The 25,046-nt window shown below is 51.6% G+C and overlaps 1 protein-coding gene across 1 annotated transcript in view; it reads right to left on the bottom strand.

Annotated features, from left to right (window-relative positions):
* Positions 1-4,382: 4,382 nt before the first annotated feature.
* The window catches only part of SEMA6B (semaphorin 6B), a 40,111-nt gene continuing 19,447 nt past the window's right edge, over positions 4,383-25,046 (bottom strand). Inside the window, exons 7-16 of the mRNA XM_063147272.1 lie at positions 24,825-24,944; positions 22,532-22,620; positions 20,022-20,239; positions 17,428-17,559; positions 15,355-15,504; positions 12,456-12,644; positions 12,043-12,183; positions 8,842-8,919; positions 6,815-6,873; positions 4,383-5,675 (exon numbers count right to left, since the gene is read on the bottom strand). Coding sequence (XP_063003342.1) covers positions 4,678-5,675; positions 6,815-6,873; positions 8,842-8,919; positions 12,043-12,183; positions 12,456-12,644; positions 15,355-15,504; positions 17,428-17,559; positions 20,022-20,239; positions 22,532-22,620; positions 24,825-24,944 — 2,174 coding nt within the window. The 3' untranslated portion in view covers positions 4,383-4,677. The remainder of the gene's footprint in view (positions 5,676-6,814; positions 6,874-8,841; positions 8,920-12,042; positions 12,184-12,455; positions 12,645-15,354; positions 15,505-17,427; positions 17,560-20,021; positions 20,240-22,531; positions 22,621-24,824; positions 24,945-25,046) is intronic.

The following is a 25,046-nucleotide window of genomic DNA, read 5'->3' as shown; positions in this document are numbered from 1 at the left end:
TGCGGCCTGGTCTTCCTGTTTGAGTCCTCAGGCTCAGTTGAAGCAGCCGCAGGCCGTGGACGGACGCAGGTAAGGGGGAGGAAGGAGGGGGTGGTTACCTGGCCCTGCTGCTGCCGCCGCCTGTGCGGCAACAGCGGCAGAGCCAGGTAAGGGGGCAAGAGTTCTTACCTGCATCCGTCCGCAGCCCGTCGCCGGCTTCACTAGAGCACGCGGCTCAACCTGGAAGTGTAGGCCGCAAGTGGGGCCTACAGTTCCTGGTTGAGCCGTGGGCTCTAGTGAAGCTGGCGGCTGGTCGGGACAGAAGCAGGTAAGGGGGAGGAGGGAGGGGGACTTAGCTGGCGCCGCCCCCCACCGCTGCAGAGCTCCGATTCGGAGGTCGAGCTCCGCAGCGGAGCGGATCCTAGGCAGATCAAGGCAGGGCGGAGCGGGCCCGATCCGCAATTTGCAGATCGGGAGCGGGGCGGAGCAGGGGGCCCGTGCACAGCCCTAGTTTCAAGGGGTGCAAAAAGGGAAACCCGGAACGGCGAAGAAAAGAAGCTGTTTGTCCAGCATCACATATGCGGTGCTGTCTTTTTCAAACCAGTGCCTGCCAGGGGTTTGGATTACAACTCCCATCATCCCTGACCATTGGGCAGGCTGGCTGGGGCTGGCGGGTACCAGGTTGGAGAAGGCTGATTAGGTGTTTGTGGGTGTGCATGCCCCCCAATGTGCTGGACTACAGCTCCCATAAGTCCCAGTCAGAATGCCTGAGGGTTGGAGATGATGGGAACTGTAATGCCAAAGAACTAGAGGGCACCGGCTTGAACATATGTGAGTTGAGGATATTGAATGGCAGGGATTTTGAATTCCATTCCGGTGGTGGGAGGGGCCAAAGTTAAAATGATACCGGCACATTTTCACTTCAAGCTGCCAATAGCGAAGACTTAGAAGGATTTCGACCATTTAGAATCGCCAGGAAATAATGAAAGGACTGGTGGTTGGGGGGGGATAGAGGGGGGGGGTTAGGGGAAGGGGCATGGCCTGTGGTTTGACCTGCCCCCCCAATTTTACATCCTCTGGTGTCAAATATTTGGGCACAGCTCAGAATTGTGAGGTGATTGGTGAAAGTGGTTGTCAATCCTGGTTTAAAGGATAGTTTAGGCTAGGATTGTCCAAACCTAGTTTCCCCTAAGTGTAGAGAGCCTCGTGTGGCGCAGAGCGGTAAATCAGCAGTTTCTGCAGCCGAAACTCTCCCCACGGCCTGAGTTCGATCCCAGCGGAAGCTGGTTTCAGGCAGCCGGCTCGGGTTGACTCAGCCTTCCATCCTCCCGAGGTCGGTAAAATGAGAACCCAGTTAGCTGGGGGAAAGGGAATCACGGCCGGGGAAGGCAACGGCGAACCACCCCGCTATAAGGCCTGCCAAGAAAAAGTCAGCGAAAGCTGGCGTCCCTCCAAGAGTCAGTAATGACTCAGTGCTTGCACGAGGGGTTCCTTTCCCTTTCCCTTTCCTAAGTGTAGACAAAACTCATTCTTAGAAAGTCATTCACTCTGGGTTTATCTGCCCTTAAAGTGACCTAACAGCCCGGGAAACCGGAGAGGCCTCAGTTTCCTTGTTCGGGGAGCCATGGAATTGTCCTTTTGACCCCATTTATAACAGCACTTAGCATTCCTGCCATAGTTTAGAGTGTCCAGGGCAATTTACAACAACCCTATGAGTTGTTGAGGGTGTGTGGGTGGTGAAATTCGGACTCGGATCAGGGTTCCATTCTGGTGCAAAGGATTCTTCCATCTGATCACGCCACTGTTCCTGATGCAACCCTTGCTTGCCCCAAATCTATCCGCCCCCAAAGGAGGGCACCCATCACATCTCTGCGTGAGTCACAACGCCCGGGGCTTTCATTCCCCACCTCAGAAGAAATGCTGACTTCAAAGAGCTAATGAAGACCTGAAAAAGGTGGCATGGTTCTAATGAAAGAAGAAGTAACCTTTTCGCCTCATCCGTAGTTAAGGACAAATCTGTCTGTTCTGGGTTCCCTCTGGGTCTCGTTTTTCCAATCTTAGGAAAAAATTTCTGTCTCCGTTTGTGAATTATCTTTTAAAAAAAAGTATCTGGGAGAAAAATTCATGCACGTCTACTTATGTTTCTATGCCATCGGGCCTGATATATGCGCTTTTGCAAGCTGTTTTTGTGCATACGTTTCTCTCACAGAGGCAATCATAGAATCATAGAATAGCAGAGTTGGAAGGGGCCTACAAGGCCATCAAGTCCAACCCCCTGCTCAATGCAGGAATCCACCCTAAAGCATCCCCGACAGATGGTTGTCCAGCTGCCTCTCGAAGGCCTCTAGTGTGGGAGAGCCCATAACCTCCCTAGGTCACTAGCTCCATTGTCATACTGCTCTAACAGTCAGGAAGTTTTTCCTGATGTCCAGCCGGAATCTGGCTTCCGTAACTTGAGCCCGTTATTCCGTGTTCTGCAGTCTGGGAGGATCCAGAAGAGATCCTGGCCCTCCTCTGTGTGACAACCTTTCAAGTATTTGAAGAGGGCTCTCATCTCTCCCCTCAATCTTCTCTTCTCCAGGCTAAACATGCCCAGTTCTTTCAGTCTCTCTTCATAGGGCTTTGTTTCCAGACCCCTGATCCTCCTGGTTGCCCTCCTCTGAACATGCTCCAGCTTGTCTGCATCCTTCTTGAATTGTGGAGCCCAGAACTGGACGCAATACTCTCGATGAGGCCTAACCAGGGCCGAATAGAGAGGAACCAGGACCTCACGAGATTTGGAAGCTATACTTCTGTTAATGCAGCCCAAAATAGCATTTGCCTTTCTTGCAGCCCTATCACACTGTTGGCTCCTATTCAGCTTGCGATCTACAACAATTCCAAGATCCTTCTCGTTTGTAGTATTGCTGAGCCAAGTATCCCCCATCTTGTAACTGTGCATTGGATTTCTATTTCCCAAATGTAGAACTTGGCATATATCCCTATTAAATTTCATTGCCTTTTTACACCCGTCTTCACCAACCTAGTGACTTGTAGGTGCGTTGCACTACGACTCCCAGAATCCCCCTGCCAGCATGGACGGAGCTGAAGCAATCATGACAGGCTAGAAACGGCGTTTCCCCCTTAACTCTGTCCTTCACCACATCAGCCAGACGGAAGAACAAAAACGCAGAGGAGAAAGGCAGGAAGGAAATGGGAAAATGCTCCCTTCCTTCCTTCAGTCCCAGCCTAGAAGTGCGCCATGACTGGATCAGCCCCGCCTGTTTACACTGCAAATTAAACTGGTTCAGAACCGGGTTGATCCACCGCAGGTCGGAACCGAACGCCCCCAATGGGAGCTCGGATTCGTTTCCCAGAATTCTTTGCTGGGGTGTATGTGTGTCAGAGCATGGAAATCGGGGAGGGGTAGAAGGGGACACTTTTTCAGCCTGTGGGCCATGTTCTGGTGGCAGGAGAAGCCCAAAGAGGAAAGGGGGAGGGCCTAAGGCAGAAAGAGGTGGAGCCAAAACGAGCTCCCCAAAATAGACCAGCATGAAAGCTCAAAGTGCCGGTAACGCAGCCTCAGGAGAGGCATTCCAGCCAATCAGAAGGGTTGCAGAAAAGCCAGGCGATTGGCGGTTGGGGGAAAAGGGGGAGGGGCCAAAGAAAAAGGGTGTGGCCATCTGAGTAACCCAATTGCATCTCCAGCTGGGCTGGATTTTGCCCTGGGCCTGAGGTTTCTCACCTCTCTCTTAAACTGAAGCTGAAACCTCACTGTCCGTGGGAATCCTGAAAAGGGGGTACCCCAGGCCCCATTTTGCTTGATTTCCCAGCTGCTAGCACCGTTTGAAAGGCCTCGACAGCCCACGTCAGGAGGCAGAGGACCTTCCGAGCCAGCTTTCCTTCCTGGGGTAGCCCAGGATATGAGGATACGACGACAGGACGTTTTGCCTGTGTGCGCCCGGTGGGTGCGCAACTGCGCACGTGCGTATGAGTAAGGAACACATTAGAACTTCACCCCAAAAGGAGAGGGCATCAGAAGGGGAAAGCAGAATGGAGCCTGGTTGTTATTTGTTTCCCAAAAACAGGCGCCACGCTCCAAACGCCCCAAAAGAAATAAAAATGGGAGGGGGAGGGGGAAGGAGGGAGAACCACCAGTCAGGATCTCCGAATCCCTTGTGCGCGCCTTTCCGGAGCTCTCCTAGCAGCTGACGCTTCTCTCTCTCGTTTATTTTGCGATCGCCGTTCCATCCGGTCCCTTAACAATAATAATTATAATAATCGCTTTGCCGGAGTGGGCGGAGCAACATCCGTGCCGGCTCCGCCCACCCCCTGTCAGAAAGGAGGGGGGAAGCCTCGCCAAGGCAAGGGAGAGTCCGATGAGGAAGCGCCAGGATGAAGTAAAACCCCAAACACGCACACACACACGCAAACGCACACGCACGCACACACAGAAGAGGTCCCCCCCTTTTTGCGCCAAACAGTATCTCCCCGGTGACCCGCTCACCCCGACAATCCGTAGGCCCTGGAGGGGGGAACGCGCCTCCTCCTCCTCCTCCTCCTCCTCCTCCTGACGTCCCTCCCCAAGCGGGAGCAAGGGTCTCTCGTTGTCGGTTTTTTCCTGATCCGCCCCTCCTCCTCTCCGCCATGAAACCCCGCCCCCTTTTCCCACGAGGAGGGAGGTTACCAAACCAAGCCACGCCCCCCTGGGATGGCTCCTTATTTGACAGAGGAGGGAGTCCGTTCGATGCCCGTGTACTTCAGCAGGTGGCTCAAGTCCGCCAGGGTGTGTTGAGGTGCCAGCGTGGGCGCCCGCTGAGACCGGGCGTACGCCGCCGGGCCTTCCCCGCTGTTAAACGTGTGGGTGCGCTTCAGGTGTGCGCTCGCCTTGCTGGCGGCGTTGTTGGGATTCGAGTTCAGCTTGTCAGGGTTCCACTGAGCGGGGTCCCCCGTCTCCCCGCCCGGGGCTGATACCACCCGCCGCCGGTCCGGGCTGTCGTGCGGCGTGATGGGCAGCTCGCCGCCGTAGGAGCTCCGCGTCCCACAGGGCCGGTGCAACGGTGCTTGCTGCTGCTGGACACTCCTGGGGCCGTCGCCCCCGCTGACTGGCAGGTAGCGCATGTCCAACGAGAGGTCCGGCCCCTCGCCCTCCAGTTCTTGGTCCATCAACATGGAGTGGCAGGAGATGGGGATGACCCGGCCGGAGCTCAGGTGGTGCGGAGGCATCGGGGTATGGCCGGCGTGGAGCAGGATCACCGAGGACGGGGTCTCCCCGCCTCGCAGGGAGGCGTTGATGAGGTTGTGGCTGTACTCCCAGGTGCAGGCCTTGGGGCATCGCTTCTGTTGCAGAGGGGTCTGCTCCGGGGTCGGGAGGACCCCCGAATCCAGGTCGTGCTGGCTCACCTTGAGGAGACCCTTGGGCCACCCGTTCTGCATCAGCGGGGCCAGCAGGTTCTCCGGCTGCCCACCGCCGGGGCCGCCCCGGGAACGCCGTTCGCCCAACCGGCTGACGCTCACCACCGACTCGCTGTGCGACAGGATGTTCTCCTTGTCTTTGCGGCGGGCCATCTCCTTGCGGTCCCGGTGGCCGATGAACCAGCAGACGCTGAAGCCCGAGATCACGGCGCCGATGACGAAGGCGGCCACGGAGGAGATCACCAGGAGGTTCACTGACACCAGACCGTCCGGCTCATCCACAAAGCTTTCGGTCACCAGCCCTGGGAGAAGGGAGAAGGCGGTTAGGGCTCTGGCAGGAACTTACCGGCTGTCGAAATGTCGACTGAAGGGCCAGGCTTGGGGTCAGGTTAGCTGAAGGATCGCCTAGTCTTGTAGGTATCTGCCCAGACTCTAAGAGTATCTTCCCTAGGAGGGAGGGTTACAACACCTGGGATTGTTTAGCTTGGGGAAAAGGAGGCATAACAGAGGTGTACAAAATGATGCCTAGTGTGGAGAATGCAGACAGGGAGACATTTTTCTCCCTCTCTCATAATACCCTCCCTTCTCGATCCTCCCAGAGTGCAGGACGCGGAATAACGGGCTCGAGTTAAAGGAAGCCAGATTCCGGCTGGACATCAGGAAAAACTTCCTGACTGTTAGAGCAGTACGACAATGGAATCAGTGACCTAGGGAGGTGGCGGGCTCTCCCACCCTAGAGGCCTTCAAGAGGCAGCTGGACAAGCATGTGTCAGGAAAGCTTTAGGGTGGATTCTTGCATTGAGCAGGGGGTTGGACTCAATGGCCTTGTAGGCCCCTTCCAACTCTGCTATTCTATGATTCTATGATTCCTGTGGGCGGGGGCAGCAGCTTAGCATTGTCCCGAAGCGCTCCGAAGCACTTCAGGATGATTTGCACCCGAAGTGGCGCAAAGCCCTAATGGAAATAAGGCATGGTTAGGGTTGGGGCGGGCCAGTGACATTTCCTAAGAGGTTTAGGGACCTTACTGGTGGCAGATAGTAGCGGTCCTTCTGAGTCCCTTTCTAAAAACGTATTTCTGTATTTATTTATTGCTGATGTTGGAGCAGACACCATTTCCCCCGCCCCCCTTGCAACGGACATGGACGCAGCGGGGAGAGCTGGCAGATCCTTTCCGGAGCGCCATCACCCGAATCAAAACAGCGTGGAAAAATCAGAACAGGCGAAGAGAAGTGTCATCACGCGAATCAATTTGGTTTGCGGAAATTCATGCAGGCCGAGAAGGTTCCGCTTCTCCTGGTGCGGAAAGCAGATCGGGGAGTTTATTTCTGCATGGCAGGCCTAAGTGGCGTTCGTGGCAAAATCTGGATTTTCCCAGTTCATGAGCCCGGTGCTTGGCTGCCGTGCGACGCTTGACCTGCAGGAGCAGGAGTGATGGACCTACCTTCACAGTCGCCAAGGTGGGAAGTCTTGACCCCGCTGATGTCTTGCACAAACGCAGCCCTGTAAGTAGATCAAGAAAGTAGAGCGGGATGACCAGCATTCAACAAAGCGGAGGAAAGGTTTAACGGCCTCGATCCGCAAGGCCGTAGCAGCAGGAGCTCAAAGAACCTAGGAAGGGTTTGCTTTGTTAAATGGTTTGGAAAGGAAAGGAACCTCTCGTGCAAGCACTGAGTCATTACTGACTCTTGGTGGGACGCCAGCTTTCGCTGACGTTTTCTTGGCAGGCCTTATAGCGGGGTGGTTTGCCGTTGCCTTCCCCGGCCGTGATTACCTTTCCCCCAGCTAACTGGGTACTCATTTTACCGACCTCGGGAGGATGGAAGGCTGAGTCGACCCAAGCCGGCTGCCTGAACCCAGCTTCCGCTGGGATCGAACTCAGGCCGTGGGGAGAGTTTCGGCTGCAGAAACTGCTGCTTTACCACTCTTCTAGATTTTCATAGCTCCTCCTCCTTGGTTTTCTCCCCTCCCACACATTTTTTCTCCTGGTCTCAGTCCATTTCAGGGGTCCTTTAACAAAACAAAAAACTGGAGGACTCTGGATTGTCCTGAGAAATTCTGGAACCAAAAGCCACCCTACCCGGCATTAACCAAACACTTTAAAAAGTCACTCTGGCCTTTTCTGGAACCAAAAGCCACCCTACCCCGCATTAACCAAACACTTTAAAAAGTCACTCTGGCCTTAGTAACACAGAATTGTAGGGTTGGATGGGAAGTCAGAGGTCATCCAGTCCAACCCCCTGGAAATTATGGAACTGCAGTATCCCTGAGTTATGGAGGTCGGGCTTCTGCCTGAAGACCTCCAGCGAAGGAGAGTCCACCACCGCTTCCCAATGCAGACAGCTCATGCCGTCAGGAAGTTGCTTGTAATGTTCTGCCGAAATCTGCTTTCCCGCCATTTCCACCTATTGATTCTAGTCCCGTCCACCGAGGCAACGGCGGACCAACCCCCTCTGTCTTCTGCGTGATGGCCCTTCAGATATTTATTTGAATGTCGTGTCTCCCCTTCATCTTCTCTTCTTCGGGCTAAACCAGCCTTCTCCAATGTGGCACGCTACAGATGTTTTGGATTTCAACTCCAGTCAGCCTCAGTCAGCATGGTCAGGACTCCTAGAGGTTGTAGTCCAAAGTATCAGGAGGGCTCCCAGTTGAGGAGCCTGGGCTTAATATACCCACACAGAGGAGGGCCAGGATCTCTTCTCGATCCTCCCAGAGTGCAGGACACGGAATAACGGGCTCAAGTTAAAGGAAGCCAGATTCCAGCTGGACATCAGGAAAAACTTCCTGACTGTTAGAGCAGTGCGGCAATGGAATCAGTGACCTAGGGAGGTTGTGGGCTCTCCCACACTAGAGGCCTTCAAGAGGCAGCTGGACAAGCATCTGTCGGGGATGCTTTAGGGTGGATTCCTGCCTTGAGCAGGGGGTTGGACTCGATGGCCTTGCAGGCCCCTTCCAACTCTGCTATTCTATGAGTCTATAATTCAACTACTCTTCACAGGACTTGGTTTTCAAACCCCTCATCATTCTGGAGAAGGGCTGTAGCTTGGTTGGTAGAGAGTATGCTTTGCATCCAGAAGATTCTGGGTTCGATTCCCGGCAATTTCACATAGGGTTGGAAAAACCGCTGCCTGAGCCTCTGCTGCCAGTCAGTGCCTGAAATACAGAGCTAGGTGGACTGAAGCTTCCTGCGTTCTTTTGCATTCTGGATACCTTCCTCTGGATATGCCCCAATTTGCCTTACTCTATGCCATCCACCCGCATGGTGCCGCCTAAAGCAGGTCGCTTCCCCTTGCTGCATGGCAGGGCCGGTCCTTTTGAAGCAGGAACTCCCAAGGCAACCACACTCCTTCCCATTAAAAAATAGAGGACCGTTTCCTCGTTTTCACAGAACAAGCAGTCATCGGGAACGGGAATGGTATGATTGAACAACCCTAGCAAGGATCCTGAGAGGTTTATGCCATGGACCATTACCTGGTGTTCTGTTCTAGGAAGACACACGATCCTTCAGGTGTCCAACCACAGTAAGGGTCACGGCTTGCCAAACAGTTCCTGAACGACAGAAAGCAAAGAGGGTTGGTCGGTTAAGGAGGTTAGTAAAAGTTCATCAGAAGGTACCGTAAACCGAGGGGGGCTGTGTGACACACCAGGAGAGAGAGAGGGAGGAGGGAGGGAGACCATTCCTAAGGAACTTTTGGTGGGAAAGAAGCCGTTATATATTTTCATCGGGAGTGATCCGTGCCTTTTGGTAACTTCCTGTCTAGACTACTGTAAGGTATTGTCTGTGGGGCTGCCCTTGAAGACAGGCTGGATTTCCAGTTCATTTCTGGGCTCAATTCAAAGTGCTGGTTTTCTCCTATAAAACCTTTCATGAATTGGGACCACAGTATCTGAAAAAAGCGTCTTGTCTGGAGGGCACTAGGTTGGGGGAAGCTGATACATTTCTTCCATCGCATTACCGTATTAATCTGCTTTTTTTTGCTGTTTTTTTAAAAAATCCACACGGAAATCCAGATTCAGATACATCTTTTTGGAACGGATTTCTCAAAATCTTCAAAGATGCATTTTGAGCCTTGGACTCCATGGTAAAAGGAGCAGAATGAGCATGAAATTTAAGTATAACTGCGTTCGGATCCACAGATTAGTCCGGGGGGTGGGTGGGAGGCGTATAAAGTCATTTTTTATCCGAACGCACAAAGATTGAATCTCAATGCTACACAGCTGCGGCCTTACGTTCGTCTCGGAGGTTCAAGTCACCTTCATTTTTTCCACCATGCCCCACCCACAATTGCAAATGGAGTTGGCAAAACGTAGGCAACCTTTGGCTGTTTTGGACTACATCTCCTATCAGCCTCAGTTGGCATGGCCAGGGATGATGGGAGATGTAGTCCCCAAAGTCCAGAGAGAACAGGTTCACCTACCCCTGGGATGCAGGCATTTTTGACCACGTTCTCAACCGTGCTAACAGCTCTTTCGGGGGAAGTCAGGAGAGGTGATGGAAAGTGTTGGATGGGGGAAGAGATATCTTTCGGGGTTATTCTTCTGCTGCAGATCGTAGAATCATAGAATAGTAGAGTTAGAAGGGGTCTACAAGGCCATCCAGTCCAACCCCCTGCTCAAGGCAGGAATCCACCTCAAAGCATCCGTGACAGAGGGCTGTCCAGCTGCCTCTTGAAGGCCTCTAGTGTGGGAGAGCCCACCACCTCCTTAGGCTATGGGTTCCATTGTCATACTGCTCAAACAGTATGTCAAACAGCCAGGACGTTTGTCCTGATGTCCAGCTGGAATCTGGCTTCCTGTCACTTCAGCCCATGATTCCGTGTCCCGCACTCTGGGAGGATCGAGAAGAGATCCTGGCCCTCCTCTGTGTGACAACCTTTCAAGTGTTTGACGAGTGCTCTCATGTCTCTCCTCAGTCTTCTCTTCTCCAGGCTAAACATGCCCAGTTCTTTCAGTCTCTCTTCATAGGGCTTTGTTTCCAGACCCCTGATCATCCTGGTTGCCCTCCTCTGAACCCCCTCCAGCTTGTCTGCGTCCTTCTTGAATTGTAGTGCCCAGAACTGGACGCAACACTCAAAATGAGGCCTAACCATTGCTGAATAGAGGGGAACCAGTATCTAGAACACTCCTTCTCAGAGACACCCCCAAATTTGGATGATCTGCCCACCTTTGCCAAACTGCGGTGACCTTTCATTCTGCGAGAAGCCTGCTCTTTTATTTCCACCCCCCTTTCCTTCAGTCGTGTTTTAAACTTTCCTGCTGATCTCGTCCAATCCTGTTCCCCCTTCCCCCCCCCCCCAGGCCAGGTATTAAACGGAGAACTTGTGAATAATGCAGACTTGTATCTCTGGCAATTAGGCGAGGAAATGTCGCCAGCACTGCAGAGGGTGGTGATTCCCGCTCGGTGGGTGACAAATGGTTGTAATATAGCTAGGTGGCAGGACGCCCTCCAGCTTTCTGTGGGAAGTGGCTGAAGACCTCGCCGGCACGCACCAATGTAGCCCGTTCCGTCCCCGAAAGTCAGCCCCCGTGGGGAACGTCGTGGGAAACGCTGGCAAAATTTTGCGGGGAGGGGGAATCCGACGGGGGTTATTTTTATTGGGAGTTTCATTGAGACCGTTATCCCTTTAATTGGCAACTTGGCTCCCGCTAATAGCAAACATGGGTGGCAAGTGCTGATAGGAATGGAGCCGAAATTACCCCACTGGGAAACAACAGGGAGGTGTCAGCATGTGTGGAAGGAGGGGCGGGGGATGACCGTTCATTTTGCAGCAATATATATATATATATATATATATATATATATAGTCTAAGTCTTATAGGATGACCTTACGGAAAGGAAGACAGTAACAGTTGCATAGAAAAGGGCATTCCTGCAGGTGTCTTTTGCATGCATGCAGCATCACGTGAAATTCCCTCCTCATCACACCAGTTAAAGATGCAGGAGCCCTGCCTAGCATGACGAGATACAAAAGAGGGCAGGGCTCCTGCAGCTTTAACTGTTGTGATGAAGAGGGGATTTCTCCAGGTGCTGCAGGCATACAAAGGACACCTGCTGAAATTCCCTTTTCTACGCAACTGTTAAAGATACAGGAGCCCCTGTCCTCCTTTCCATGGGGTCACCTTACCCCATTGATGGCTCAAACCTATCCCCTATACTAGAGGTGAGGACTCTCGATCCCCAGGATTAAATCTGGCTCTCCTGGCATCTCGACCTCCGTGTCTGGCTGTTCTCTGCTGGAAACAGAATGATCAGTTATGGGATCATGGATGAAACAATCAACCAATACCAAGAATTGCTTCTGGCCACACGTTGACATCTCAACCTAGTGCAACCGAGCTGCCTGGCTCTTAAACGTGGACAGGCTCCTGGCATCTGGCGTAGCTGTGCCCACCTGAAAGGTTACACCTTGTCCATCTGGGGCTGATCTCCACCCCCAGATTGGTGGAACAGGAATTTGATGAGAGGGGGAAACGGGACCTGCTGAAAGACATACTTTTCCTCTTCCCTCCTCTTCGCTTTTTCCTTGTGTGTCGTGTCTTTGTAAGCCTGTGCTCAGGGACTGTCTAGTACATTACTTATTATAAATAAGCTGCTCTAGGAGCATATTTAGGCCGATAAAATGAGATTAAAAACAAACACGTTTTAAGTCAATACACAAATCAGGCGCTCACTTCATACAGCCGGAATGCTGGTGGCATCTGGCCACGGGGGCGCGCACCACGCAGGGAGGGAAGGCCAGCAGCAGCGAGCCGGTGGCTTTGTCCAGTTCCATGCTCAGGAGTTTCCGTTCGTCCACGTTATCCTTGCCGCACCTGGCGGAAAAGATCAAGACCTCCATGTCAGGATCGAGGGGTGAGTCAAACCAGGGCCATTGCTGTCGGCGTGAGGATGTGCAAGTTTTCAGAGTTACACAGAGCTCTTCCCTTGCTCCAGAATTGGGTTGGATCCCAGCCAAGGCGGGTCAGGGCCGATTCGGAATCTCCGAATCGCCCCCCGAAGCAGGTAGGGGGCCTAGTGCACATCACTTTTTTTTTTAATGTACTTCTTCTATTTGGTCTTTCAGTATTCCAACTTCTAGACTTACTTGTCACTCGGGTAGGTCTCAAACTCCTCCAGAAGCAAACTGTGGCTACTAGCCCGGAGGGTCGTGGCGCTGATGTTGGTGCGGATGAGGAACTTGAGCACCGTGCCCGTGTCGGAGGCCAGGAAGACCACGGTGTGGTTCTTGCCAGGCCCTGCCGCAGGGTCCACCACGATCTTGCGCAGCTGATACCTGCTCCAGGAAAAGGGAGAGCACAGAAGAACCACACGCGTTAGCGGCGCGCGGCGTGGGTCAGTTAAGGCAATTTGTAGCGGAAGAAACAGACAGGCACACACAGAGAGAGAGAAACAGAGGCATACAGAGATATACCCGGGGACAGACACAAATACAGACACAAGCACACACAAACGTACAGACACAAATGTATAGACATGCACAGAGGACACACACAGAAACGAAGACACGCATACAGACAAAAACACAGACCCAAACACCAGACATCTGGACAGGAAGACACACACAGAGAGAGAGAGAGAGAGAGAGAGAGAGACATACACAAACAGACACAGAACACACACACACAGAAAGACACGCAGACACACATGTACACAAGGATAAAAACACAGATAAAAGCACACAGACGCACACATACGGACAGGCAGACACACAGAAAGAAAAACATACAGACAAGCACACAGAGACAAAAACAGAAATATAAACACACACACACACAGAGAGAGAATCATAGAATCATAGAATAGCAGAGTTGGAAGGGGCCTACAAGGCCATCGAGTCCAACCCCCTGCTCAAGGCAGGAATCCACCCTAAAGCATCCCTGACAGATGCTTGTCCAGCTGCCTCTTGAAGGCCTCTAGTGTGGGAGAGCCCACAACCTCCCTAGGCAACTGATTCCATTGTCGTACTGCTCTAACAGTCAGGAAGTTTTTCCTGATGTCCAGCTGGAATCTGGCTTCCTGTAACTTCAGCCCGTTATTCCGTGTCCTGCACTCTGGGAGGATCGAGAAGAGATCCTGGCCCTCCTCTGTGGGACAACCTTTTAAGTCTTTGAAGAGTGCTATCATGTCTCCCCTCCATCTTCTCTTCTCCAGGCTAAACATGCCCAGTTCTTTCAGTCTCTCCTCATAGGGCTTTGTTTCCAGACCCCTGATCATCCTGGTTGCCCTCCTCTGAACCCCCTCCAGCTTGCAGACATGCAGACAGATACAGAGAGACACAGATGTCCCCCACCTCAGAGACATGCACAGACACACACACACACACACACACACACACACACACACACACAGAACCAGCCGCCCCGGACACAGACAGACCTGCACACAGGGACAAAACCACAGACATGCACAGACTCAGCGGCTAGCTTGTTCTTCACCCCTCTGGAAGGAGGAGAAAACACACAAGCAATTGCAGAAAAGTTTTCTGCTGTCTCATTAAAGCTGCAATCGCTCCCCACCCCGCCCCGGCCTCAAAAATCAATTCGGGCTCTTTTGTGTATGAAACTAGCAAAGCCAACAGCGCTAAGAGAAGGTGGAGGCCAGCTTGCGCGTCAGGATGGGGGGCCGGTGGCGTTGCGGCAGGCCCCCTGCGGGTGTGCACACGCCATTGCAACCGCGCACGTGCGCGCCCCGTTCCTGCAGCCGCCGAGGGCTTGCATCCTGGGGAGAAGTTTCGCTACGCCTTGCCGGAAACACAGACAGACAACACCCCCGCCCCAATATCGCCCGGCGTGTATTTCTGGCTTGAGAGACGACAGGAACGGCGCTTGATTAATTTCACATAAAACAGCAATTAAGACCGATTTAATTAGAACCAGATTGTCTTGGCTGCAGTGCTGAGGGAAGGAGAGGAAGCTTCAATTCCCCTTCCGCAGACGCAGAACTGCATGAGGTGTCCGCACAAGACTGGGGCGTAATATACGCCTGTCTCCAACGGACAGTGGAATCATCAGTTAGATTAATCAACTAAAGACCTCTGGGATTGACAGAAAGGCTGCTCTTAACCGAGACCTTTGAAAACGGCTTCATTATTTTTAAAATCCACGCCCTCTGCTGCATGCGAATTTTAAAAATACAGAATGCTTCTTCTAAAGTGATGCCGGGGTCATGAAGCACTTGACTGCATTGGTGTCATTTTGGAAGAGGCATTCTCCCCTGCACGCAAAAGGGTAGAGGGAATGCGTCCTCTAAGATAGGAACGCAGAACCTCCAACCCACGGGCTGGCTACCGCCCACGACGGCTCCTTCTCCAGGCCCCACTCCTTCTCCCAGCAGGGGAAAGCTCTTATCTCCCATTGGCTGACCAGAGATAAGAGCTTTACCCTGAGGCGCAGGGAGAAAGCGAGGCTTTGCCACAGTGCGGGAGGGATAAGCTCTTATCTCCAGCCAGCAGATGATCAGAGATAAGAGCTTTACCCTGCAAGGGAGGGGGAGAGGCCTGCGAGGGAAGCTGCTGAGTGATTCAGTCTTGCTTACTTCTGAGGCTCGTCCGGCTTACTTGTGAGTAGACATGAGGCTTGACCTACCCACTTCTGAGTACAGCATCCCCCAAAGGTGGCTGTCAAAACTCTTCTTGAAGACCTCCAGTGAGGGCGAGCCCCCCTCCCAGCTCATTGGTCTCATTGTCAAACCGCTCTGCCCAATAAGAAGCTTCTTCTAATGTTCAGCCCAAATCTATCCTCTTGTAACTTGAGCCCTTTACTTCTTGTTCTGTCCTCCGGGATAGCAAAGTGCATCATTCCCCTCTTCTATGTGAGAGTGCTTCTGGGATTGGAGGAGGGCTATACCACGCCCCCCCGCGCCTCCATGGCCAAAGCACCCACACGTCCCTCTTCCGAAACAAACTCGGCTTGCTCTGCTCTTATTTATTCTCACCAGGGAGCAACAAACTTCTAAACCCTCCCAAGGCTCTCTCCCGCTCTCACCGGGTCATGGTCCGGACGATCCAGGGGGCGTTGCCCAAAGACGGCACCGCCTCGTCCATCAGGGGGTGCGTCTTGACGAAATTGAGGATCTCGTCCGGAAAGAAGCTGGAAGTGTTGTAGCGCATCCCCGGAGCTGCGCAACTGCCCGGCCTGGGAGGCAAAGGGGAGGCGGAAAGGGAAGGTTGGGAGACCATGAACAGCATGAATTGATGGAGCAGGGTGAACCCACGGACATTCTTGGCCATCGCCCAGGGCTTCACATCTCTTTCCCATGTCACAGCGCTCTCTGCTCAGCCGACTTCTTCCCCGTTCCTTTAACCCAGTTAAGGGGAAGTTGTTTGTGATGGGGGGTGGGTGACCCCCATGTAGCCTTCCGCGGGCCAAATTACATCAAGCCGCCTGAGTTCGATCCCAGCGGAAGCTGGTTTCAGGCAGCCGGCTCGGGTCGACTCAGCCTTCCATCCTTCCGAGGTCGGTAAAATGAGTACCCAGTTAGCTGGGGGAAAGGCAATCACGGCCAGGGAAGGCAACGGCAAACCACCCCGCTATAAGGCCTGCCAAGAAAACATCAGCGAAAGCTATCGTCCCTCCAAGAGTCAGTAATGACTCAGTGCTTGCACGAGAGGGTGGGGTCAATCCCCCAACATCCGGGCACCAGATCACACTGCCTGTTGTCAGGACACAAGGTCACCCCCCTCATTTCACCCTAACTCCGGTGCCGGGTGGATCACCCACCCAGAACCTTGGCCGGGGACTCAATTTTGTGGTGCGTCATCTCCCTCCTGTTAGGAAGTACCCGAGCCTCTGGTTTATCCGGACTGTTCCTTAGAAAAGATGAAAGCAAAGCAATTGCTCTATTTATGGGCAACCACCTCTGACGTCCCAAAAAAAGAAATGACACTGCCTTTCAGTGCACTTTGGAGTTGTTCATTTAATCCCAAAGCATGACGTCTAACCCACCGAGATGCAGGACATGGGAGTTTCCGTGGGATCATGCAACAAGGTTATACACACACCCACACACCATGCAAACTTGAATGGGGGAATGAGTTGATCAAATTCCTGGTCTGCTCATAGAATCATAGAAGAGTAGAGTTGGAAGGGGCCTCTAAGGCCATCTAGTCCAACCTCCTGCTCAATGCAGGAATCCACCCTAAAGCATCCCTGACAGATGGTTGCTGCCAGCTGCCTCTTGAAGGCCTCTAGTGTGGGAGAGCCCACAACCTCCCTAGGTAACTGGTTCCATCGTCCCCCATAACAGGCAAAAAGTCATTGGATCGGAATACACAAAGAATATAAGACAAGTCCGGTTGGATTATCTGTTCCTCCAGTCTCTACTTCCATAGTGGGGAGTTTATGTAACTTGGGGATTTGGAGAAATCCGCCATGGTGTAAAATGGGTCAGGTTTCTATGGGTCCAACCCACAGATTGCACCCTGGACTGGTTTATCCCGACTCACGGATTCTGTGGACCGTGGTGTTTCGTTTTGTTTTAAACAACTTTCTGGAATTTTAGGCAAATCTAGCTGTAGAAAAATATGTATTTTTTTTTAAAAAAAAATCAGCCCCAAATGCACAAAAGCGTAAAAATGTGCTTCTGGGAGGGAATTTCTGCATTTTTGTGGGGGGGGGGGGAGGGGGAGTTGTACATTTTTGCAAGTGCAAAAACGTGCACTCCTGTCCTGCTTGTGTTTTCCCCGTTGACATCTGGTTGACCACAGTGCGAGCAGAATGCTGGACTGGATGGACCCTTGGTCTGATCCAGCAGGGCTCATTCTACGTCCTGGTGTTCTTGTGCTCATTTGATTCTGTATCAAGTTCCCTTTCCTGCTGATGGAGCTATTGTGGTGTTTGTGAGCATTCCGTGACATCACACAAGCCCTGCTAGATCAGCCCAAGGATTCATGTGGTCTAGCATCCCATTTCCCAAAGTGGCCACCCCAATACTTCTGGGAAGCTCCCAAGCTGGACATGCAAAGAACCATCCTGACCCGATGTTGCTGGCTCTCAACTTATAAGTCCCATATTAGTTTTCATGACAGACAATCCATTTGGAACAACTGTTCTACCCACCGTGGCTTGGGTACCAGCTCCTCCGGCACTGGAGTCCAAATGGACTCGGGGGATTTCTGCTCCCGGAAACGCCCTTCAAAGACAGAAGCTATTTGGGCCATGTCAAAAGCGCAGACGGCCGAGCCGGGAATGCTGCAAACGGAGAGAAAAGGAGCCATTGTTAGGTTCTGGAAATAAGAGCTTCCGAGAATCCACAGGCAGTGGAGTCGTGAAGCCAGGGCCTCGTGTGGACCATGCCCCGGCAGTTTTTTATTAGCAGGAACATGGACATCGTCGGGCCCTCTGCTCAGAATTCCCCGTGACCTCTCAGCTGAGCTGCAATCTTCACAAGTAGCTGGGAGGAAAATGGCCCAATTTATATACTGTTGTGATGCAAAATATTTTGGGTGCGGCTGTTGGAGATGAAGAATGGGTTTGTTGATATGGATGGGAAAAAAACACCGGACTGAATTTTTGGACTCTCTTCAGTGGGGGGATGTTATGACAAGCACCTACACTTCAAAATTGACACCATGCCTGGTTTCCAAACTGCAGTTAATGCTACAGTCTGAGGCATGTTCAGACAGAAAAAGTCCTACAACTCCCAGCTGTCTGGGGCATGCTGGGAGTTGTAGTACTTTTTCTGTCTCAACATGCATAGGATTGCACTCTAAGGTACTGAGCAAGACAAACGCTTGGTTCATAACTGACCTCTCCAGTGAGAGCATGAAATGGCTTTCGGTTAGCTGATCTCTTCCTGCCTCAGTATCCCCATGGGAAAAACTGACCTACCGTACACGGTTGTTCTACAGATTCCGGCCATATCATTTATTCATGTATTTATTTAATTTCAATTGTACCCTGCCTTATGCAATGAAAACAATGCAACAAAATGCAAATGTTCTATTCAGGAAAAGCTGTGAAGAGTCTAAAGTTCTATGTAGGCTTATTAATAATTATTATTAATTATGGCTTACTAATAATTAATTAGGATAATAATTATTTACTGCTATGATTCACTTCTACTGATGATGACGACGACGACGATTCTGGAGCCCAAGAACATGAATACAGGAGATTGTCAGATGTCAAATTTATCTAGCACAGAGTTGTTTATTTATTTATATTATTATTTATTATTTATTTATTTATTACATTTTTATACCGCCCAATAGCCGAAGCTCTCTCTCTGTTTATACTGACTGGCTGCAACTCTTCGAGGTTTCACACAAGCATCTTCCACTTCCCTCCTTGGAGAAGCTGAGAACTGAATCTGGAAACCTTGGCATTCAAAGCCGGTGCTGTACCACTGAGATACGGCCTGTCCCCAACAAATTTCCCCCGGGCTTTCTGGTCAAAACGCCCTATCCCATAAATCCCTGATCTACGAGGCTGCCTGTGGTTAAGGCTGAAGTAAGACTCTGCTGTTGTTTTATACTTTGAACGGTTTTAATTTTTGTGAACCGCCCAGAGAGCTCCGGCTATTGGGCGGTATAGAAATGTAATAAATAAATAATAAATAAATAAATAAATAAAATATGCTTAGAAGCTCTGTTATCCCTTAAGCTTCTCCCTGCAACACCAAATGTGTAGGGGAGCTAGTTGTAGTAACGCAGCAACGGTGAGAAGTGTTGTCCCTCGGCTTGGGATAGAGCAGGAAGGAGGAACAGCTGAGCCTAAGTGTGTGTGGGTTCCTTCATAGAATCCTAGAATAGCAGAGTTGGAAGGGGCCTACGAGGCCATCGAGTCCAACCCCCTGCTCAATGCAGGAATCCACCCTACAGCATCCCTGACAGATGGTTGTCCAGCTGCCTCTTGAAGGCCTCTAGTGTGGGAGAGCCCACCACCTCCCTAGGTAGGTTCCTTCATAGGAACAGGCAGAAGCCAGCTGCAGGCCGCAATCCCTAATTACCACCATCCCCATATAAGATACGCCAGAGCCCCTGAGCGGTGCTGGAAGCAATTGTCGTACTTTTGTCCTTGTTCCTTGCATACCAGCTCCTGAACCTTGCCTGAACATAACTTGATCTTGGACTGGACTCTTGACAACTTTCTGGCGCATTCCTGAACTCAGTATTGCTTGACCCGGTTTCTGGCAGATACTTTCGGCTTTTGACTGTTTATTGATGTTTCCAGCCTGCTTATCTCACGAGCACTGGTGATTTACGACGATCATAGAATAGTAGAGTTGGAAGGGGCCTAAAAGGCCATCGAGTCCAACAATGAGTCCCTCTACACAGGTTCATCAGTGAGGACACCACATATCCCAAAGAACCAAATTCAGTGAAGGAGGAACTTGGCATGTTCCCAGAAGCACTCTCTCCTCCATCATTATCAGCATCATTATTCTTTCGTTCCCTCTTGCAAAGAACCCTAGGTAGTTTACATAATCCTCTTCCTCTCCATCTACAACAATCCTGTGAGGTAGATTAGGCTGAGAGTCCAAATTTGCCCGGGGAGCTTCATGGCCAAGTGGGGACTTGAACCTGTATCTCCCAAGTCCCAGTCCAATGCTCTAACCACTACACCACACTGGCTCCATTACCTAACAGATCTTTATCAGTGAGGCTGAAATGCCCCCCTGCTTCTTCTGCCAACCCAACCCCTCAGCTGACCTGTTGGTGGGTGTAGAGAAGACAGCCAGCACCACGGGTCTCCCGTCGATCTCCAAGATGTCCGTGACCGACTGGATGACGTTGAAGTAGAAGTGCGAGTCGCCCGGCACTGAGCAGTTGAGGCGGGCCTTGAGGAAGGATGTCCACTGTTTCTCTAGCACCCGCTGGGAGCCTCCCATGTCACTCTTACATACCCGGGCCACCCGAGAAACTACCACCTGGATGGGGCAGGTGAGGGGGGGAAGGAGACAAACAGGGCAGGAGTATTGAATCATAGAATCATAGAATAGCAGAGTTGGAAGGGGCCTACAAGGCCATCTAGTCCAACCCCCCGCTCAATGGTTAGGTGGTAGTCCATAGCTCTTGCTGCTGGCCACAGAGAGGGTAGAGAGCAAGGGAGAAGAATATCAGGGCTGTAGGCCACGTCTGGCCAACCAAATTCGGGGTAATCCATGGGACCATGCCCTCTTTTTCTGGCCATACCTCTTTCCTCTGATCAGGGCCGGCCTTAGGATAAACAGCACCCTGGGCCAGGAGTGCCTTTGATTCCACCCAGGGATCATCTTTTACAGGGCAACCCAGGGGGTTTATGGAGCCTGGTACAGATGTGATGTTGATGCCCCCTTGGCTCAGCTTGGTCCTCCTTAGCTCAGCTTAGTGCCCCCCTTGGCTCAGCTTGGTCCTCCTCAGCTCAGCTTAGTGCCCCCTTGGCTCAGCTTGGTCCTCCTCAGCTCAGCTTAGTGCTCCCTTGGCTCAGCTTGGTCCTCCTCAGCTCATCTTAGTGCTCTCTTGGCTCAGCTTGGTCCTCCTCAGCTCAGCTTAGCGCCCCCCTTGGCTCAGCTTGATCCTCTTCAGCTCAGCTTAGTGCCTCCTTGGCTCAGCTTAGTCCTCCTCAGCTCAGCTTAGCGCCCCCTTGGCTCAGCTTGATCCTCCTCAGCTCAGCTTAGCGCCCCCTTGGCTCAGATTGGTCCTCCTCAGCTCAGCTTAGTGTCCCCTTGGCTCAGATTAGTCCTCCTCTGCTGAATTTGAAGCTCAAATATATGGCTGGTTTGGGCATTTTAGCCCCACCCCTTTGCTTTGCCTCTGCCCCTTTGCTTCAGCCCCACCCACCACTGGAGTGCAGCTTCCGAGAGCATCTCTGAAAGAGAATTCGGTCCCAGGGCTGAAGGAATCCTCCATCCCCGGCCTCCAGGCTGTTTCAGCCTGTATCTTTTCAAGGCCTTCTTCAGTGGGCTCTAAACATTCAAAATACATACTGTAAAAACTGATAGGGACAACAGGTAGTAGTAACCTGAGAAAGACATTCTGTTGATAAGAAGATTTTTGCAGACATCTTCTTACAAGTAAGATATGATATATATTCTTTGAGAAGAACGGTTTTGTATGTATGTAATGAAATATTAATATAAATGTTTACAAGAAGGCCTTGAAAAGATACAGGCCGAAACGGGCTCTTCAACCTACAAATAAAAAGTTCAGCATCCTGAGAATTTGTTACTCCATTTTTTTAACCTGATTTGGGTGCTTTTCTCCCCATTTTTGATTAATGACAACTGTGATGGAACCGCCAGGCTTAACTCAGCGATTCCCCAGCCAGAGAAGGGGGGGTCTGAGTCAGCCAGCCCAGACACCCGCCCCTTCACTGCCACTTTTTAACTCTTTGGGAGTCTAGGTTCTCAGGGAACGACACCACACGGGAGATAGGGACCAAACACTTTTATTCTTCACACAAACACTTCCTTAAGGGTCCACACATTAAAGTTAACATGTAAGAGGTTTGGGGGGGGAAACACGGACAAAGGAATGACACACTTCGGACAGCAGGGACTAATACCTCCGCCTCCCCCTTTCTGCACACTCAAGCCAATTGGATTCGCACTCACTCCCCACTAGCCACCCACCAGCCATAACTCTGGCAAGGTCCCTTGCCCACTTGTATCCAAACCTATCTAAAACAAAACAAACACTTAACACTGCGACTCGCTCACTTCGACTCGGCTCCACGCCACTCGAACTAGACTCCTTCCCTCAGCGGCCATGTGGGGCTTCCGCCATCCAGCTGGCCCGGCCTGGATGCTCTCGCTCACCACATGCACTCCCGACACCCACAGGAAAGAGACTGGACCCTTGGGTGACCAAGCTTTTATCTCTTTCTGGGACCCCCTTGTCACCAGACCCACCCTGACCAATTGAAACCCCCTAGCAACCCACACTTCACCTGAAGGGAGGGGGAATGTGCCCAGGCATTGCACAGCTGCAACTTCTTACTCTCCCCCAGTACCAGCCAGGGGAGGCGTTATCAGATGCCAGGTGCTTCTTGCGAAAGCGCGGCCTTTGCATTTAGCTCGCTACTCCCTTCTGGACACAGAGAAACCCACCTCCTTCTCTCCGGGATAATGCAAAGATGTTTTCTTAAAGGGACCATGCGCCTAGCCCATGACAACAACCATCCGGCCTTGATGACAAAACACTGCAACCAACAGCGATTCTGGAGCATTGGTGGAACTGACCTTCTCTAAGTAGTTGAACTCCATCGCGATCTCCCTGAAGAAGAAATACACGTGGCTCTTCCACTCCACGGCGTGGACGAAATATGGTTCTGGATATGGTGGGAGAAGAAGAAGAAGAAGAGGAAGAGGAAGAGGAAGAGGAAAAGAGGAAGAGGAGGAGGAAGAGGAGGAGGAGGAAGAAGAGGAAGGGGAAGGGGAAGAAGAAGAAGAAGAAGAAGAAGAAGAAGAAGAAGAAGAAGAAGAAGAAGTAGAAGAAGAAGAAAGAGGGTAGATAGCTGTTCAAAAGTTTGGAAGATCCCTTCCAAAACTGCAAGGAAGGTTCAAAGCTCCACCCCTTGGACCGCCCCACCTGCTGAAACCGAGGTCATTGGCCTATCTGAGCCAGAGATTCCTTTCAAGCATGGGGTCCTCTGGAAAGGGGCACTGGATAATATGCCCCCACCAGTTCGTGCCATGGTCACGTTTTGCCTAGGCCTGTGCGAAGTCTGAACTGCTTCAGGGGATGGATGTCAATCAACAGCCCCATTCAGAAGACACTTTAAACCACGGCTTTAACCACGGTGGTTAAGCCATAAGGCCTTATTCACCATGGTTAAAGCCATGGTTTAAGGTGTCTTCTGAACACAGCCCAGCTTTCTGGATAAGCCAGTGTGGTGCAGCGGTTGGACCTCTGGACTGGGACTTAGGAGATCCGTGTTCTTGTCCCCATGTGGCCGTGAAGCTCATTGGCTTTCAGCCTAAGCCACCTCACAGGGTTGTTGTGAAGGTAAAATGGAGAGGAAGAGGCCCATGTTGGGCTCCTTGCAAGAGGAAAAATAAGCAGGGTATAAATGAAAAAATAAATTAATAATAATAATAATAATATTTTTTCTCCCTCTCCCATACTACTAGAGTTCAGGACAGAGAAAAGGAAGGGCTTCTTCACACAGCACAGAGTTAAACTATGGAACTCACTGCCACAGGATGTGATGATGGCCACCAATTTGGATGGCTTTGAAAAAGGGGTTAGATAAATTCCTGGAGGAGAATGCTATCAACAGCTACTAGCCCTGATGGTTATGTGCTACCTCCAGTGTCAGAGGCAGTAAGCCTATGTACACCAGCTGCTGGGGAACATGGGTGGGAGGGTGCTGTTGCATCATTTATTTATTAATTATATATCCCACCTTTTTTCCTCTGAGGAACCCAAGGTGGCATACATAATCCTCCTCCTCTCCATTTTATCCTCACAACAACAACAGCCCTGTGTGGTAGGTTGGGCTATGAGTCTGTGACTGGCCCAAAGTCACCCAGTGGGTTTCCATGGCCAAGTGGGGAATCTCGACTCCAACACTTTAGCCACTACACCATGACCTGCTTTGTTGGTCCCAGCTGGTTGAAAGTGGGTCGGCCACTGTGTGAACAAGATGGACCCTCAGTCTGATCCAGCAGGGCTCTTCTGAGACATGATAACACTCTTCAAATACTTGAAAGGTTGTCACACAGAGGAGGGCCGGGATCTCTTCTCGATCCTCCCAGAGTGCAGGACGCGGAATAACGGGCTCAAGTTAAAGGAAGCCAGATTCCGGCTGGACATCAGGAAAAACTTCCTGACTGTTAGAGCAGTGCGACGGTGGAATCAGTTACCTAGGAAGGTGGTGGGCTCTCCCACACTAGAGGCCTTCAAGAGGCAGCTGGACAACCATCTGTCAGGGATGCTTTAGGGTGGGTTCCTGCACTGAGCAGGGGGTTGGACTTGATAGCCTTAGAGGCCCCTTCCAACTCTACTATTCTTTGATTCTATGAAAAACTTCCTGACAGAGCAGTATGACAGTGGAATCAGTTACCTAGGGAGGTTGTGGGTTCTCCCACACTAGAGGCAGCTGGACAACCATCTGTCAGGGATGCTTTAGGGCGGATTCCTGCACTGAGCAGGGGGTTGGACTTGATAGCCTTAGAGGCCCCTTCCAACTCTACTATTCTTTGATTCTATGAAAAACTTCCTGACAGAGCAGTATGACAGTGGAACCAGTTACCTAGGGAGGTTGTGAGTTCTCCCACACTAGAGGCCTTCAAGAGGCAGCTGGACAACCATCTGTCAGGGAAGCTTTAGGGTAGATTCCTGCATTGAGCAGGGGGTTGGACTCGATGGCCTTGTAGGCCCCTTCCAACTCTGCGATTCTATGATTCTATGATTCTATGGTGTTCTTAAATGTCTTCATCAATGGGAAGGAAAGGTATTTTTTTTAAATCATAGAATCATAGAACAGCATTTAGCTCAATGCTAAATGAGAAGGAATGGATGGATCCGTACCTTTGAACCATTTGGAGTCGTGCTTGACGGTGCGCAGGGTCGGGGTGTCTCCGAGGCTGCGGTAAATCACCGCGTCGATGGCTAGGAAATCCGTCACCGTGGCGGTGAACAGCATCCCCCCTGTCACGGAGAGCGAGAGCGAGAGCGAGAGAGAGAGAAGAGGAGAGAGAAGGAGAAGAATGGATGAGCTATGCTGGCACGGAGCGAAAGGGAGGGGAGCGA

The sequence above is a fragment of the Elgaria multicarinata genome, chromosome 23, assembly GCF_023053635.1.
Source record: "Elgaria multicarinata webbii isolate HBS135686 ecotype San Diego chromosome 23, rElgMul1.1.pri, whole genome shotgun sequence".
Lineage (NCBI taxonomy): Eukaryota > Metazoa > Chordata > Lepidosauria > Squamata > Anguidae > Elgaria > Elgaria multicarinata.
Note: the sequence above shows the minus strand (reverse complement) of the source record. Positions and strands in the feature narration are given on the sequence as shown.